Raw genomic sequence first — 17,063 nt, forward strand, 5'->3', positions numbered from 1 at the left:
GTTGTTTGGAGACAAACTGTTTCGTGTGCTTCTTATAAACAAAAGAGAAAGAAGACGACATGGGAGTTAATAAACTATGGAGTCATATTTCAAATCAAACCTTGAAACATGAACTTTACCTTTGATCATTTCAGCTGTAAAACAATTTGTAGCTTCAATCTCCAAAATCAACTCTGCCCTGTAAAAAAAAACAAAAACACTTCCACCTGTTTCTTCCATCTGCTTTTATGTCAATAAGAAACGAGAAGGCGCCATCCAGTGGTTATTTATTATCACTACACACTCAGAAGATTTGCAGCACTGTGACAGACTGTGCAAAGCAGATTCACACTGAACTGCAGAAGTGCTGATATTACAGAAGCTGTATGGTATGTTGTCGTCCCTGTCACACTGTATGCAAACTAAAAAAAAACACGGGGCAGGATTTGTGTAACAATACTCCTTATATGGCCGCAAATGCACCTCTGAACACTTCAACCTGAGTCTGGAATAACTCGAGCCCGAAACAACAGTTGGACGTCTACCTTTCAAATTAGAGCACTGTCTAAATGTTTGGTGAGGCAATGTACGCTGTTAGAAAAACTCATAAAAGCTGACACCCTAAACCCAGCCCCAGCATTGCACACAATCCAGAGCTGCTGACGTAAATCTTAAGGCCTTTCAATGGGGAGGATATTTCCAGTCCTTGAAACTTTAAACACCACCCATACTCCACCGTCAGAAAGGAGACAGGGAGTCAAATGAGTATAGGGTGTCTTTTAACCTGCATGTATACCTGAGACGTCAAGGCCTTCTCTGCTAACCCGCTTCGAGCTTGGATGAATGTTTTGCCTCTGTGAGGTGCTGACTTTATTTTAATATCAACAAAAACTATCTTGAAAGACACAAAATGTACAAAATACAGACAAAAATATTTTAATGATAACGATACATCTGACTTCAGAAGTCCATAGATATTGATAGGGTCACACGCCCGATGTCTTACAGGTGAGTTACAAACTTCTAAACGATGTCCTGTATTCTGAAGCGGTGAAAGCAGAGTCCTTGTGCTTAGCAGAGGAAAACATTTAATGCAGAGGATGGAGCACTAACAACACAGGGAACGTGGTTAGTTTTATTTTTCCTCTGAACACATACAGAAAAAGCCATTCAAGCCACTACATTATTACAAAAAGCCATATCAAACCTAATGACAGAGAGCTGAACAGATTGTCACTTTACACACATACAGTACATTCTCAATAGGATTAGCTTATGTTTTGTGCTGGGATGTCACAGGAATCCCAACTTCCTCAACAAAATAAAAACAAAAAGAAAAGCCTGAAAGCCTCACTTATGATAGTCTCTAAATGACTGGAGGAAAAACTTTATCTTACTGTAAGTATATCAGGAACAAAAAAAAAAAACCCACTGAGCCACAAAATCTGAGCATGATTTGTATTCTTTTTGCACCAAGTACTCCTCAGCATAGGGTGTGATGTGCTCACAAACTGCACTTCCACAACTGAAGCATGTGACTGGCCTGAAATGGTCAAAAGCTTGTGTCTGTGTGAAAAGAAGAAGAGTAGTAGGAGAAATAAAGGCAGAGTGAATCATCACATAAAAAAAAAAGAATTAAAAAAAGACGTTGAGCGCGTCTCTCTCCTTCTTGCTCCACTCCTCTCGGCCTCCCTGTGTTGCTGGCTCTTGGCTGTGGCCCAGAGGAATTCTCTGGTGGCCTTGGTAAATATAACATTTAGAATAACAGCGCCAGAGCCCCCGTGTGTGGACTTAACCCAGTTCCTGGGTCCTCGCTGTGTTGCCTGCGGCTCTAACGGGTAGAATAACAGGCCTTCATGTCTGACCTAGGTGGGACCAGAGAGGAATAAAGGCTAATTTAGAGGGGCCAGAAATCTGGAGGGTTTCTGTCAAGCCTCTTTGCTGCTACCCACTGGGACACCAGAGAAGGAAGCATGGCCCCGACTAAAGAGGGGGGCTCGATCTGGTCCTAAGGAGCACGTGGGGATGCAGGACTCGGTGTTGGATTTGATAAGGAAAACCAGGTTGCTCAAATGAAAGAGCCTCGGATTAGAGGTTGACTACTCTGGTAATGTGGTTTTACTGTATTTCTCAAGCTGCAGCAGTTCAACATAAACTGACAATCATCCAAAGTGCAAAATCTAAGACTTTTGTGGCTCAACACCATCGTAAAATAGCTCGACACTGAATCTCCCCGTGACACAGTATCATCCACTCACTTAAATCACAGAGAAGCGGTCACTGTGGACATTGACAAGTTTAGGCACCTCGATGTTTGTGATTTTTTTTTTACATTTGAAATGGAACATCCTCTCTTTGATAGCTGACAGTTAAATAGAAAACCAACTCCAAGAGAATGTATTACATTGGACAGCTCCACTACTACTTGTGAAGACGAGCAATGTCTCCTGATGCCAATACACGACACAGATCTGTAATGTCTCTGAGACACCCTTTCTGAGGCTCTATTGACAATGAATGAGAGTGTTGTGATGCGTTTTCCATTAAAATAAGACACACGTCAGAGTATAACTAATACTTATGAAATACAGAGTCCATAAAACTGCGCCTGCTATGTTAGTTCCCATTCACTGCTGCCCAGACAGCATTGTTGGGGGACATCAAAGATCAGTCTTGGATCTCTTATTTCTAGCTTTGCAAGAGACTTATCAATGCACACACGTGTGAAATAACTGTTCATATTCATAGTATTACATTTGCATCCTCTTTAGAGTGGATTTTCACTTTAAGAATGCACAAGTTTGTTGGCTTTATGGCCATCATGCACTAAAATTCATATGTGCCAGAACTGGACTTAAAATCCTATACAAATTTGTATTTAATCATCAAGTATCTATAGTTATAATACATATTTCCACTTTGAAACAGCAAATGGTGTATGTTACATATTTACAGACCAATGTGTGATGGGTGCAATACTGTGAAGAGAACAGACACCACACCATATACTATATCATCGATAGTATATCAGTATTGCATATTGTAACTATATTTATACATGTTTATATAAATATAGATAAGTATATTTCTATGTACATTTTGAAACTTCAACATTGCATAAAGAATAAAATAAATAATACAAATATAATCAAATCTTACAGTAAGTATGATTTGAGAAATGCTATATTAGAGCCAAAATAGTCCTAACAGTTGAAATAATCATGATAGTAACAATTGTTATTCAATTTAAAAAAAAAAATTGTGGCCTACAGTCTGGCATAACAGTACAAGCTACACCACAATTACCCTGCACGTTTCTCATGTGGGACTTCTGGAATGACTGGAGAGGGCGGAATAAGGACAGGAAAGGTCGGGGCTTGTTTCCTTCTGCTCAGTCTGTCTGGGAATTTGTAAATGTGTGTGTGTGTGTGTGTGTGTGTGTGTGTGTGTGTGTGTGTGTGTGTGTGTGTGTGTGTGTGTGTGTGTGAGAGATATTGTGTGGAGGTGTGCATAAGTTTGCAAGTGTGGCTTTAAACGGTGTAAGGGGGCGGGGGGGTCAAAGGTCAGTATAGTCTCCTGAGCTTTCACCTCCGGATATCGGTGGCCTTGGGGTCCTCCTGCTCGGCCACCACTCCGACGTCTGGACTGTGGCGGCGGGATCCCTGACTGCGATTGCGTGGGTGAGCGCTGAAGCCCGCCTTACCAGCTTTGTCCTTGTCGCCTTGCCGTGGAGGGCGAAGGTGCTCCGGCTCAGGGTGGGAAGGCAAGGGGTGGCGGTGGTGTTCAGTGGCGGAGCTAGGGGGAGATGGGGCGAGGGAGGAGCAGAGGCTCAGGCTGTCGCACAGAGCGCCCCAGTTCTGCTCGCACTGTAGCCGGACACTCCGCGTCAGTGCCTCCTTCACTTCCTCTCCACAGCTCAGGAGAATATTCACCAGCTCTACATATGGACTGGCAGAGAGAGGCGGATTACTCGCATGAATCCTGTGATTTAATTTTCAGAAGAACAATACATCAACGTCTAGCAAATGACAAGATTAAAAGGGACGTTCCTATTAGAATAAATCAAAGAACAGAACAAGGTTGAACTTGCAAAAGAATCCAGGAAAGAGAGAAGAGAAAGGACAATAGAGAAACTACACATTTACTATAAACATGGTCCAGACCAGTCACTTACCCTTTAGGGAAGAGATCTTGGAAATGGATCATCTCCACCATAACGGCCACATTCTCCTTCGCAGCAGAGCACAGGTTGTGTTTGATATAGCACTCTCTCTGGAGCTGGAAGACCATCTCCTTAATGGACACACACTTTCTGCTGATGCAGCTGAACTTGTGCCGTAGACCGTGAGCCATACATTTCAAAGCATCCTTGATGAAGGACTTCCCCTATGTACACACAGAGAAACGGTCCATTGAAATCCCCAGGACTAACACATCAGCTCAAAGAGCAAAAAGATATTTTAAATCCATGTGGTGTTAATGTTCTCCAAAATATGGATTACTTACACATGAGAGTATTGGTACTTTGGAGATGCCATGGAATTGATTTAACAGTTTTGAAGTATGTGTCTGATGGAGTTGAATGAATGTATGAATACTATACTCTTTTTACAAAGAATGGGCAGATGAAATTCAGCAAAAAATAGTTAAATTGTGCCATTTTTCTGATTAAATTCTCTGGATTAGTCTGCCAAGGATGCAAGTTCTTAGTATGTGACCCTATAGACATATTAACACCCCAAGTCAAGCATGGCTTGGCAGGGCTTCATCCTCCACTATATATGAAAGGGGAGCTAACTGGGCTTCTGGCCAGCTGGCTCATGACCCTTGGTCTTAACTGTACACACATCAGTCCACTGAGAGGCAAATTAACTTCCCAAGAAAGGAAAAGATTATTAGATAAGTGTATGTATGATTGCACTTCTAAGAAAAACTGATATGTTTTGAGGTATGTGGAAATAAAAGATGAGTGTGGAACAGTGAACCGGTGAAAAGGAATGTTGCCTCTGGTTATACCATTCTTCCAAACAGACAGACTAGTTTAGTACCTGAGAGTCAAATTTGCCAGCGTTGTGCAGGAACGTCATGCAGATTTCCTGTAGCCCTCGTATCTCGCAGGAGTTATTCTCAAAGCACTCAAACACACCACAGCCGACATCCCCTGCACTCACCAGGCAGTGCTGGATCTCAGCTGGAAATAGAGAACAGGTTAGGGGAGGGACCTTATCATCTGTTCACAGCAGAGACAGCGCACAGATTGCTACAGGCGTCTTGGCAATGAAGACCATACGGCTTGGAGGCACAACTCTACTTCAGCGCTGATTGCTGCACGATTCACAAAGCTGATGTGGCGTATAACTATTTCCACAGACGCAGGCGGTCCTTCGTGTGTTCATGACCTGGAGTCTAAGAGAGAAAAAAGGACGTGGGGGGAGGGAGGGGGAGTGAGGGGAGAAGTCTAATTTCCCAAGCTGGGGGGTTCCTGCAGAGAAACACTTGGTGACAGATATACTGTGTCATTCTGCACCACAATCCATCTGCACTGCCTAGCATTGAGATGGGATGGTGCATTGCAGATACAGCCTTAACTACTTGTGGAGGAAACACAAATGCAGTCATTTCAGTCACTGTCTGTTAACTAAATGAGCTTGACTGCGATTGTATATTAAAAATGCAATATCAAGGCTGCAACATTAGCTTCATAAGGGGTACAACAGCAGCAATGCAGGCAGGAAAACTTGGGAAATATGTAAGTAAATGTCATGTGAATACACATTTATTAGCTCCTGCACACCATAAGCTGGCTCTCAAGAGCCCTTTTTGTTTTACTAGAGCCATTAAATACAGGGATAAAACATTTAATTAGGGGCAGAAATTACCAAAGGCAAGTAAAAGTCTCTCTTTTAACCCTAAATAGTTTTTTGACTGCATGTATTATGAGACATGTGACTGCCAGCTGAGAACCTGTCACACAAACTGCTGCTTACTCTATGTGACATCCTCAGGAGTGTTTTAATTTCAAGTTAAATATGGCAAATTGCAGGTTAGGTTGGGAGCCAACAGGCCATATACAGTTTCAGTTTGGCTATGAAAACCCCAACTGTTGACCTAAGTAAAACATAATTACACGCGTGATTTGTCTTGGAGCTGATAACTGATGGGCGTGAGAACATTTTTGCGTGTCATTCGGAATAGCGCACCAGTTGCGTAAAGGAGATTGTCTTTACCACAGCAAATAAAGGATTAAATGTGACTTATTAGAAATCACGCTTGTCAACAAAGAGCCTCTGTTTGGGGGGCAGTAGTAGGGGGAAGGGGAAGAGCTGCTACGGGGGGTTTGTAGGCACTGAGTTGAACTTTAGTGCGCAGGAAAAGTGAGCCGCTGTCAGCAGTGCTTGTTTTGGCATTACGGGAATGTGCTTGGATCGTACGAGCTCGGCTGCAACGTGCATTGAATTACACAGTGGTGTTACCAGGGTCTCTGCTGCGAAACCTGCGTTGGAGTTTGTCCCCATTTTTGTTTTGCAGTGTGGAGGAAAGATAACTATAATATTTTGACACAGGTTCACATGGCCGGTCGCAAAGTCATGCTGTCTATGAGGACACGTTTTAGTGAAAAGGCAGCAGTCCGACGCGGTTTTAGTCATTTCTGTGTTAATTAGAAGAATCACACTTGTGTCTTCAGGGTATTTAAGCGCTATTTCCTCAGCGGATTGGTTCAATAAATTAACTACAGCTTGCCTTCAACGCTCACCGACCACCACACTACTCCACTCACTCCTGATCTACTAACCTGCTTGTACACATCACCCAGCATTCATTTCAAGAGACAGCCTACACAGCACATGCAAAACCCAGATATATATATATATATATATATATATATTTTTTTTTTTTCCAGATAAACATTGAAACAGTCACCTATAACGCGCGCACACAATGTCACCAGCGCGCGCGCACACCTAGATGTGCAGCCCGTATACATTACCTATTACCTTGTGCCATTCTATTAATAGTTTACTAACATAGCCTATTGGATTTCTGTTTGAGAGTATTTACAAAATATCGCCTTTCGGGGTGATCGAGAAGCGTCACTCATGTGAAACACCGAGATTTAACTTCATAAAAAAAAAATAATCTGAAATCTCAGCCGAACGTGTCTCCTGCATGGTTTCATTTCCAGCCACAGAAACACGTGTCCGGACAAACCCCACGTAGATTTGCGAGCAGTCGCACCAACCCAGAATCCCGATATTCTTATCTCTGTGGACACTTGTTTCTTACCTGTATTTTGCAGAGAGAGTCGTCCTTTCTGGCTCGCAGGCTTCTCCGGGGGACTGTCATGAATATCAATATTATCCGAACCCACTACTTGCTCCAGCACTGACAAAACCAGCAGCGCCACGGCCAGTTTGACCAACATTGTGTCTCCGACAGTGCGCTTCTATTCCCAGCAAAAGATCCGGTAGTGTGAGTGTGTGTGAAGGTTCACCTTGGATCAGTGATCAGCGCAGCTGCGGCTTGGTGTCTTATGGGGCAGCTGTGGGACTGAACGCATGAGGTGGAAGGGATGCTGCCTATATTTCTCAGAGCCCCGGGTGTCAATTTGGATGAAGGAGTTAAGCAGGTGTTGTCGGTCGGGGCTTCACAACCAATCAGAGACGCAGAAATCCACGTCCAAGGTTTTAGGGGAGTGTCCAGTGAAAGTCCCCCTTTTGCCATAAAACTGGCACTGTAAAGCAATATTCATGAGTAAATTGACGGTGGCACCACTGGGTGATCATGCAGGGTTTTACAAACCAAATCTGCACAAGTCAGTAATATAATATCCAACATAACCTCCAATATTTCACATAGGCATTCAACAGTGTTTCACTGTATAGGTCAAATGTTTTGCATGTATTGCAAGATAACTTGCATTTCTTCCTTGTTGCTGCAGTTGCAGCAGTGAAAAGGCAACAGAAAGCCTGTTTTTGCCTTAAAACTGGAGCACCTATTTATTATGCAGTGAGAGCAGTGGGAAGATCAATAAATACCAAGCTTACTAGAGAAGATTTAAATGTATCATGTTCAAGTATTATACATAAAACTCTAAGTGGGTCTACAACCTACTAAGTGATTATTTCATGGTAGTAATTAAATAAACTACAGTGTCCAGGATGTCTGTGGACAGTTCTTTCATAGAAAGTGGGTGCAAAGTTTGCAATGACAGAAACATGATGAAAATATAGAAAATATTTTTGCAATCATTGCTCTACTAATAATCATAAACAGACATCAGAATAACAAGACTTCACATGATAGCCTATTAAAATTATATTGATTTGAAGATTATGCTGTCATCACTGTTTACTTACAACTAAAAGCTCCTATAAATAGAATGCCCTTAATGTTTTATAGGCACATATAGTATGCAGAGGTCTGTCACACAATGTCCAGTTCAATCTGTGACAATGAGGTCTGCTAACCACTACTACAGGGAGTGATCTAAGAATAGAGGACAAACATTGGCAGGGCTGCACATTTGGAGACGTTAGAGGAATCTTTTTCAAGAGCAACACTTGAGGATGCCATGTGGAATAACTGCGAACTGACCGAGCCTGCAAAAGAAGGAACATAAAGTCCCTGTCTTCTGAATGTTTCCAATGACCTAATGGTGTTACTACTTTTCAGGTGAAGGCCTATATAGTAGCAAGTGCTGTGATGCAAGCCGGCATGCCGCTGCATCGCTCCTCATGCCAGAGTGCTGCTGTGGACAGGAAATGATACCAGTGGCACGAAATGACTATCAGGGTGCAGGGTGGGGAACTGCACTTAGGTCTCCAGCCTCTAGGGGGCCTACTGATACTAATTGTTTCATTTCTTAATTACAACACAGCACTAGAGCAACCCCACTCTAATGAACCCTACTTCCCACTGTCTAAACTCTCAGGTAGGCCTAACATAGGCAGACAAATACATTCACAATCACAAATACAGAAATATTAACCGGTATGTCTTTGGACTGTGAGAGCACCTCAAGTCTGACATACAAACTGGTGGTTTACTGCTAAAACTATCAGGTGTGAAACAAACATCAACCTCTATCACATTGCAAGAGGATGATGAGGAACTATGAGGTGGTTTAGTGTCCGTGTGCGATGAGCCAGAGGGGGGAGGGAGGGGGGTGGTAAAAGGCCCAACTAAAACCCAGACCCCAACAAAAGTACATTACGCCACTGCTCAGGCGCCCCATAAATGAACATGGGGAAACGATTGGCGGTTCTGTGTGTGAAAGACACAGAGGAAGAGACAAACACACAAGCTAGATTGTGGCCGCCCGAAAATTTCATAGATCTGTGACTTTGAAATCTGTTTATCATAACATTTCATTTATTTTCACAAAATCCTTTTCATGGGAAGCACTGGCTCTGTCTGCTGGAAAAACTTTAAAACCCAGGCTATATTTAGACCATCAATGAAATTAGCCTAGAGCGGGAATTGGACTCCTGCTCCAACCTAACCAAAATGATGATCACTTATAGCTCTAAATATAGATAATTATTATCTTGAGACTGCAGTATCTATCGTTTTAATTGAGGTTTTTAGTCAGCGGAATGAATTTTGGAGAAGTCACCACAGCTGAGAAATGAGAGGTATTTTGGCCAGGACATGATGCAGCACAGAAAACCTCAACATTTCAATATTCCCATTATATTCTCATGGTGGATGTGGAAGACTTTTTCTGCCATGAATTTATGATGATCTTGTCCTACTTTGTCTTCTTTGCTTCTGATATTAGCCTACTCTCATTCAAAGAAAAAAAGGTTTTCATGTGATATTAATAGAGTGTATCCTGATTTAAATAGGCCAAATACATGTTATATGCCTTCACTTTAGAGTTTGTTCTCCTAAAAAAAAGTTGTTCCAGTCTCTGTGTCACAAATTGGCCAAAACTTGATGAGCGCGGAACGGAAATCGCAATGCAGCAGTATTTTCAAAGTCCACTGGATTTCCATCAGGCTCACAGAGGAGGGTGTAGCGCGCCGTGGCACGCGTCTGGAGATGGGCTTGTGCCTCCACCACAAACTGGAATCTCCTGCTCAATTCACGTCTGTTAAAAACTGCCCACGCTGTCCACACACCCTCGATCTGGCCCAATCAGTGTGCTTCAGTGGACCACAGGCTTGTAATAGCGTGTGCGTCACCGCTGCCTACTGATGCTGCATTCAGGTCGTATGGGGAAAAAACACTGGAAAACTCTAATCCGAGGCTAACATCCAGGAGGTATTCAATTACTATAGCTATTTACATACTGGCTTTAATATTCCTGTAATAATTTGGTGCTCTTTATATGTTAATATAATATATATGATATAATATATATGTAATATGTTAACATATTTAGACATCAGTGGGTATTCCGGCAAACTAAGAAATGAGTCATTGTGATGAACTAGATGACAAAGGCTAACTTTTGGCAAAAAACAAACAAAAATGTTTCACTCAAGGTACATGTACTTTCTTTTTGTGAACCTTTTGACCACATGTCACAAGTAGTCCTGTACAGATGGACACTCAACGACTTATCTTAGTTCACTTTATCTTTGCTATCTTCTTGACAACAGCGAAATCTCCATCCGCTCAAATAAGTGGAGATGAAGTTAATTTCATTATATTTTCCTCCAAATAAGGCTCATTCATTGAACATTAGCACCCACAGAAGCATGTTTAAGTTTGAGTTGTACTTTTAAAATCATTCTTCATAATGTTAAGTGAAGTGACTTGCTGGTAGAGAAAAAACTCTCCCTTTATTTCCTAGTTTACAGGATGCACCACAGAAGCCAAGCATTAACACAGAACAAGAACATTCAGCCATTTGACTAACCAAATGAATGAGCAGGATGATTTAAAACTTTATTTACAAGGTTTAAGATTATCATTGAATTCATCTTTTCCAGAGAAGCGTAAAGTGAGCAGACAATTTCAGTATAGTTTGAAACTAAATTTTATTGAACAATCTCACTTCAGCCCCCATTTACTGGCCATTCTGCAGCTTTCAGTCAGACACTAAGTGTCATTGGAAGATGAGGTTTTCTTAATTGGCATCAGACAGTGGATGTTTACATTTTATTTAAAATTTTCTAAAACAACATTTTCTAGACTTTTAATCCATTTTATCTTAAAAGTTGAGTTTGACTCTTCAAATTTTCAACAAGCTATGCTGCATTTATATGAAGACTTTCAGTCTTGAACACATCTTTGACAACTTGGCTGCATTCATTATAGTATGTTATATACGCACAATGCGGAGCTATCACTCTGACAAGTGGAATCGTCAGAGTGGAGAACAAACACAAAAAAAGAAAACAAGAGGGCTAAAAGACGCTAACTCCTTCAGGGCATGGATACAAGCAGAGCAAGCTGCTGGGTGAAGCATCAAACATCTGACGTGTAAGAATTGTCATTGTTTGGTTCCAAAAGTTGGTTGCATGGCAAAGAGGAAGTGTACTTTTTTGTTCCTACTATTTAAATATGTTTTGTTTTAGAGCTATTAAGAATATATTTCATGTTTACATTGCATGAAGGCATTGTCTCCTTATGGTGATGCTGTCCAGAAAAAAGACAAGTATGCTTTGACAGCCGTAACGTTCATTCACTCTGACTGCTGTACTGTAAACATACAGAAAGCAGACATGTGTTCTGAGTTGGGACCCCTGGGGCCCTGGCAAGTGACCGACCAATGAAACCACAACAGAGAAGCCAGGCTGGGGTGTGTGCGCAAGTGTGTGTGTGTGTGTATTTGTGTGTGAATTGGGGGGTTAGGAGGTGGGGCTTCACTGGAACTGAAGCTTCTGTAACAGCAATTAATGTTACTAGTTTACAGACTCCTTATAGTACTTTACGGGAAGCATGTGGGTGTAATTTGGTGACAAGTTGAGGCTTTGTAGTGGAAAGCTGCCGGACAATAACTCTTAAGTGACCCCACAGAGGCTTCATTCAAAACCTTCGTGTCCTTTCGCATCCTGGGTTCTTGTTGTCAAAGGAGAGATGGTGAACATATGACTGCAGGTGATATCTTTCTTTCATATGTGACTTCAAACAAAATTAATATGACATTTTCAACTGTGCCCTGGGCCACTTTGAGATCGTTAAAGCTGAATTCAGACTACATGGATTCAGTTTTTACAAACTATGAAAAAAAAAGTTTTAAGCTTTACTCTGTAAACTCATAAAACCGCTCAGAGGAGAAAGAGCATGAGAGGGCAGCAGTGTTGGCTGTGAGAAGAAGTGTGAAATATCAAATACCAAAGTCTTCGAGGAACTTGAAGATGATATCTTTCTAAATTTGTCTCAGTTTATGACTGTGGGTGTGTGTGTATGTGTGTGTGTGTGTGTGTGTGTGTGTGTGTGTGTGTGTGTGTGTGTGTGTGTGTGCGTGTGTGCGTGTGTGCGCGTGTGCGCGTGTGTGCGTGTGTGTGCGTGTGTGTGCGTGTGTGTGCGTGTGTGTGCGTGTGCGCGTGTGCGTGTGTGTGTGTGTGTGTGCGTGTGATGACATTGTCAGGTAAAAATCTTGCATACCTCAAATGTTGACTGCTTGAGAGCCTCATTAAAGAGAAACCATCATGGTTTAGCAGGATGGCAATGCCTTTTTGGTCTTGTCCAAGAGAGTTTTTTTGAGTCTAAGAAAGTAAAGAAAAACTGTCTCAACTTCTTTGGGTGTGTTAAGACTTGACCCTTTTTTCTGTGAGTGTGCAAACTGCAACAAAAAAATATGCAATCTTGTAGCAGTGAACTGCAAAGCCTCTCTCTGTGTCTCTACCATTAATGCACTCTTTAGCGTGTTAACTCACCTGACTCGTGAAAAGAGAGGTTTTACTGGCCCAGCTCAGCAGGCCAGCTCTGGGCTCTGATTCCAACTGGTGTGAAAGCGCCACATCTCAGACCCTCACTTAACTCGCCTCAAACAATGTGCTATTATAGAGTTTGGTCTGTATGGGTTATATTGCTACAGTGCTGGCAGATTACAAAGTGCCCCGTCTCATTACTGTCCATATAAGCCCACAGGCCTCGCCAGGACAAAGGAGTTATTGAGTGATAAGGGGAAAGAGATGGGCTGTAGCTGCCCATGAGAGCCCACACCTTGGCTGCTCCAGCCTCGATGAGGGCAGAGGTGATGTCATCATGGCTAGAGACACAGGGGTCGACCCCTCTGATAGGTGGACATGCTGGGACAAAAGAGAGCAGCTGGGACACAAAGGCCCCATTTAATGAGAGTGAGACATGAGGCCAGAGTGGACTCCGTGGGTGGCACATAGTGTCATAGCTGCTGAAAAGACTGGTGAGCAATTAATCATCTGATTCAAGAATTGGGCAAAGTGCTTATTATGTAAGGTCAGTTTAGAAATCATCATTGAAGCAGAGGGAGTCTTTCTGGGTTGCACTTCAATTTGATGGCACTGATCCCCCAAATTTTCCTTGATCCCATAATATTGGATCCAGGGATGCTATATTTATCATGATGGTCAGGTCCAACAATTGTGCAACATAATATGACACACTTACCCCTCATTAGAGATGAAGGGTCCTTTGTGGCAGCCTGACAATCATTAAAACTTCTCCCCTGGCTTGGCTTGTTTACTCTCTGGTAATTACCAGGTGATTGTGTAGCCTGTGACCCATATTCAGAGTCAGGTCAGCCAAGACATGGGGGATTAATTGACAATATTCAGGGAAGTGCACGTAGAGAAAGAGTGTTAGAGTGGATAGTCATTTGTTCCTGCCTCATTAGACTGTGTTAGAAGACAAGCTGGCTCACAGTATTCTTGCAGTGGAACAATACCTCTTTCCATTGTATGACCAAAATGTTGGCTCTGGTGGGTAAATGTGTTTGAGAGGGCATATGGCAGCCTCATTTATCAATTTATGTATTAATTTATTCACTCGCTGCTGATATGGAAAATAAATGAATAAACTGACGGTGTAATATATATGTCTTCGAGGTTAGGTCACCTTGATCTCATACAGCTTCAGAAGCATTTTTGGCTGTGTAGTTCTTCAGCTCCGCCCGTTTCACCTGTCCGAGTGAGTGTGCACCACTTCTCCTGGCAGCTCTCCTACCATGACAGAAAGAACTGACTGACACACACACACACACACACACACACACACATACACACACACACACACACACACACACACACACACACACACACACACACACACACACACACACACACACACACACATCTCAAGTCCTGTGGCATTTGTTACAGTGGTCCAGTCATTTGTATTTTCTTCCCAGAAGTTAGTCCCCCCACTGTTCAGTGGCTACAACCACACTATGACTGGCTCATGAATATGGTTTTGAATTAATGCTGAAAATCTTTTTTATGCTTTTCAGCGTGTTTATTGTGTGATTATCTTCACAAAGCAACACTGGCCTCAATACAGCCAATGAAAGCTGAAACTAGTCCAACCTGTGAAAAGCTAATTGGGTGAATGTCTCCAACATCACAAAAAGCTGGCAAACTGAGTTTGGCAGCGCTCTGAAATTTGCTGTCGCATAAGACTCTGTGAGGTCCTGCCTACCTGGTGTAAGTCCAGGTCTGTTTAAAGGTGCCCAAACAAGACGACAAATGTGTTTAGTTCCTCAAAACAAGAAGGAGCTTCACATATCTTAAAAACCAAGGCTTAAATGACTTATTGTAAAAAATGCTGCCTGTCACATGACATAGTTGAACAACTGCAGGTGAGGGCCTGCAGTAAGATGGTGAATGAGGCTATGTAAAAGAAATTCAACAGGTTTGGGTGATTGCCGCCAAATATTTTTGGTTGCAGGTATTTCTGCCAGCCAGTGCAAACACACCACATTTAATTTTGTTGGAGGTACTGCAGAACCAAAACTACATGGGCTAATGCCATGCTATCCTGCATACAATAATAAAAAAAAAACTACAGTTGGCAATTTTCTAAATGGGAAAACTTTTAAATAACTTCTAATATGCTGAATGCTAATATTAGAATACTGCGTTCTTGGAATTCATTCATAAACATCAAAAGCAATGATAAACAAAGAAAATATTGTGATAATTATAAGAATTTAAAAACAAACAAACCAATTGTTAAATTTTTGACCATTGCAGAAAAACCCCAATTGGACTATTTCACCTCAGACTGGAGCAAGAAACTGAGTTAAACTTAACCGCCAACATCATTTCAGGCTTTTAACCAAAGCCCAATTTAAATTGTGAACCAGCTGCTAAAAATGGCTGGAGAAGCTAACTCACTGCTGATGTTTCGTGCCAAAACCTCACAGTAACAATGTTTAATTTCCATTTCACCAACTTGTCAACTTGGTTTCATGTGGTTGTTAGGAGTCACTGGTAGCCTTTATAAGCAGTCGGATTTTGAGGGAGAAACATCTTTTTTTTTTTTATTTGTGTCTTTGATTAGCCAGTGCTCCTCAGACACATCTTGGACCCTGTCGCACTGTGTGCAATAATAATCCTGGTAGGTAGCTCATTATAAAAGTGTTGTTTGACATGGCTTGATTGGAGAGCATTGTTTGTATTCTGGCGCCCGTGTTTGCAGAAAACAGCATTTGACTGTTATAGTGATAATGTAACAGGCTTATATAAGACTACCTGTCTGTAATGAAAGCCTTTTATTGTACTATTACGGCACAATAGGTCAATTGCACCATATGCATCGAGCACTTTTTCCTATTTGGAAAACAAAAACACCAAGGAAGGAACTATTTTTTGATGATGGTATAAATAAAGCACATGATATATTTAGAATAGTTGAGGTTAATTAGCCAGCTCATGAATTAGTGGTTGAGTCCAGATCAAACCAACATGTCACAGATGCTTGTGAACCTCAGTGCCATGAGGTTACAATTGTAGGATGTTTTGAGATATTTGTTGTTTACGATGTGTGTTCTACAGTTAGGGGTAATTGATTGCTGTGATGGAGTGTGTTGGAACATGTTGTATTTTTCCGTAAGGCCAGCGGCTGAGAGGGGGCTGGGCTGATGCAGCAGATGAAAAGCCTCCTAGGACCGTCTAACCTTCCCAGGAATTCCCAGAATTCCAGTTCCTAATTATGACTTCCGCAGAGCAGAGGCCCAATAACCCCACCACCACCACCACCACCACCAATGCAACACCCATTACAAACACAGACTTGCGTGAGCACATGCACGCACGCACAAATATGCGCACACATTCCAATTACCACTCTGTTAGCATCATCACAGATGAGAGACGGAAAGTGATGGGGAAATGCAGGGAGTGGATGGAGAGCGTCAGAGTGAGAAGTTTGTCTGTATCAGAGAGTAAGTTAAAGTCATTGCTATTTACCTTTCTGTTTCTGCAGGAAATTTGAAGGTATGGAGATTATTCTCTATCTTTGGCCAGTGTCTGGAGGTCTGTTGGATCAAGTGAAAGATCTTCTTTCAGGTAAGGAAATAATTACCTTATATAAGGGTTAAATATTTTGTACACAAAACATTTTTTGCAGCTTTTCCTTTGGTGGGAACTTCTTTCTTAAAAAAAAAAAAAAAAAAAAGAAGCATAATCTTATTAAACGTCCTTGGTGGGTGTACTGTAAAAGATAATTGATGAAAATGTATTTCCTACAATAAAGCTATACTTGTAAGTGTAAATTATATTACAACCCAGCAGAGTTGCTAACTGATCTATGTTTAGATAAGCTAGGCTAATGCCAGGCATCAATATGTTGTACAAACGCGAGGCAACCCATCATGACGTCACCCATTGGTTTGTGAACTGCTGTTTTAAAGCCTCATGTCTGGGATTTTGGCCGTTTTCATCTTAGTTTTTTGGATGTAATGTTGCAGCCTGAAAACCGAAACAACAAGCTGATAGATGCTAAAATGCAGTCTTGAGTTGAGGGGAGCTGCAGTTTCAGATAATGACTCTCAATGGGTTTATGACTAAAAGCAATCCCTTTCACACAGCCTACAAGTAGTCAAGATATAATGTTGACAAAAGCCATTTTAAGTCTGAAAAGTATTGAAATTCCTTAAAAAAATTACTTGCAATATATTTATCCAGCCTCCATTTCCCATCCACGTCAAC

The 17,063-nt window shown here is 41.8% G+C and overlaps 1 protein-coding gene across 1 annotated transcript; it reads right to left on the minus strand.

Annotated features, from left to right (window-relative positions):
- Window positions 1-899: 899 nt before the first annotated feature.
- stc2a (stanniocalcin 2a) lies at window positions 900-7,570 on the minus strand. The gene is made up of 4 exons (XM_069171754.1): window positions 7,264-7,570; window positions 5,028-5,170; window positions 4,154-4,365; window positions 900-3,927 (listed from the first exon to the last, which is right to left on the minus strand). The coding sequence occupies exons 1-4, from the start codon at window positions 7,400-7,402 to the stop codon at window positions 3,564-3,566; spliced, it is 858 nt and encodes a 285-aa protein (XP_069027855.1). The 5' UTR covers window positions 7,403-7,570; the 3' UTR covers window positions 900-3,563.
- Between the last annotated feature and the right edge of the window lie 9,493 nt (window positions 7,571-17,063).

The sequence above is a fragment of the Embiotoca jacksoni genome, unplaced genomic scaffold (genome assembly GCF_022577435.1).
Source record: "Embiotoca jacksoni isolate LCO1_2020_lvr unplaced genomic scaffold, fEmbJac1.0.p SCAF_5, whole genome shotgun sequence".
Lineage (NCBI taxonomy): Eukaryota > Metazoa > Chordata > Actinopteri > Embiotocidae > Embiotoca > Embiotoca jacksoni.

Excerpts from the sequence above, each read along its gene's own strand:
- stc2a (XM_069171754.1), bottom strand. The coding sequence starts at position 7,402 with ATGTTGGTCAAACTGGCCGTGGCGCTGCTGGTTTTGTCAGTGCTGGAG. Across the intron at positions 5,171-7,263 it reads ACTCTCTCTGCAAAATACAG|CTGAGATCCAGCACTGCCTG; the intron begins GTAAGAAACAAG and ends CTCTATTTCCAG. Across the intron at positions 4,366-5,027 it reads CTGGCAAATTTGACTCTCAG|GGGAAGTCCTTCATCAAGGA; the intron begins GTACTAAACTAG and ends GTGTGTACATAG.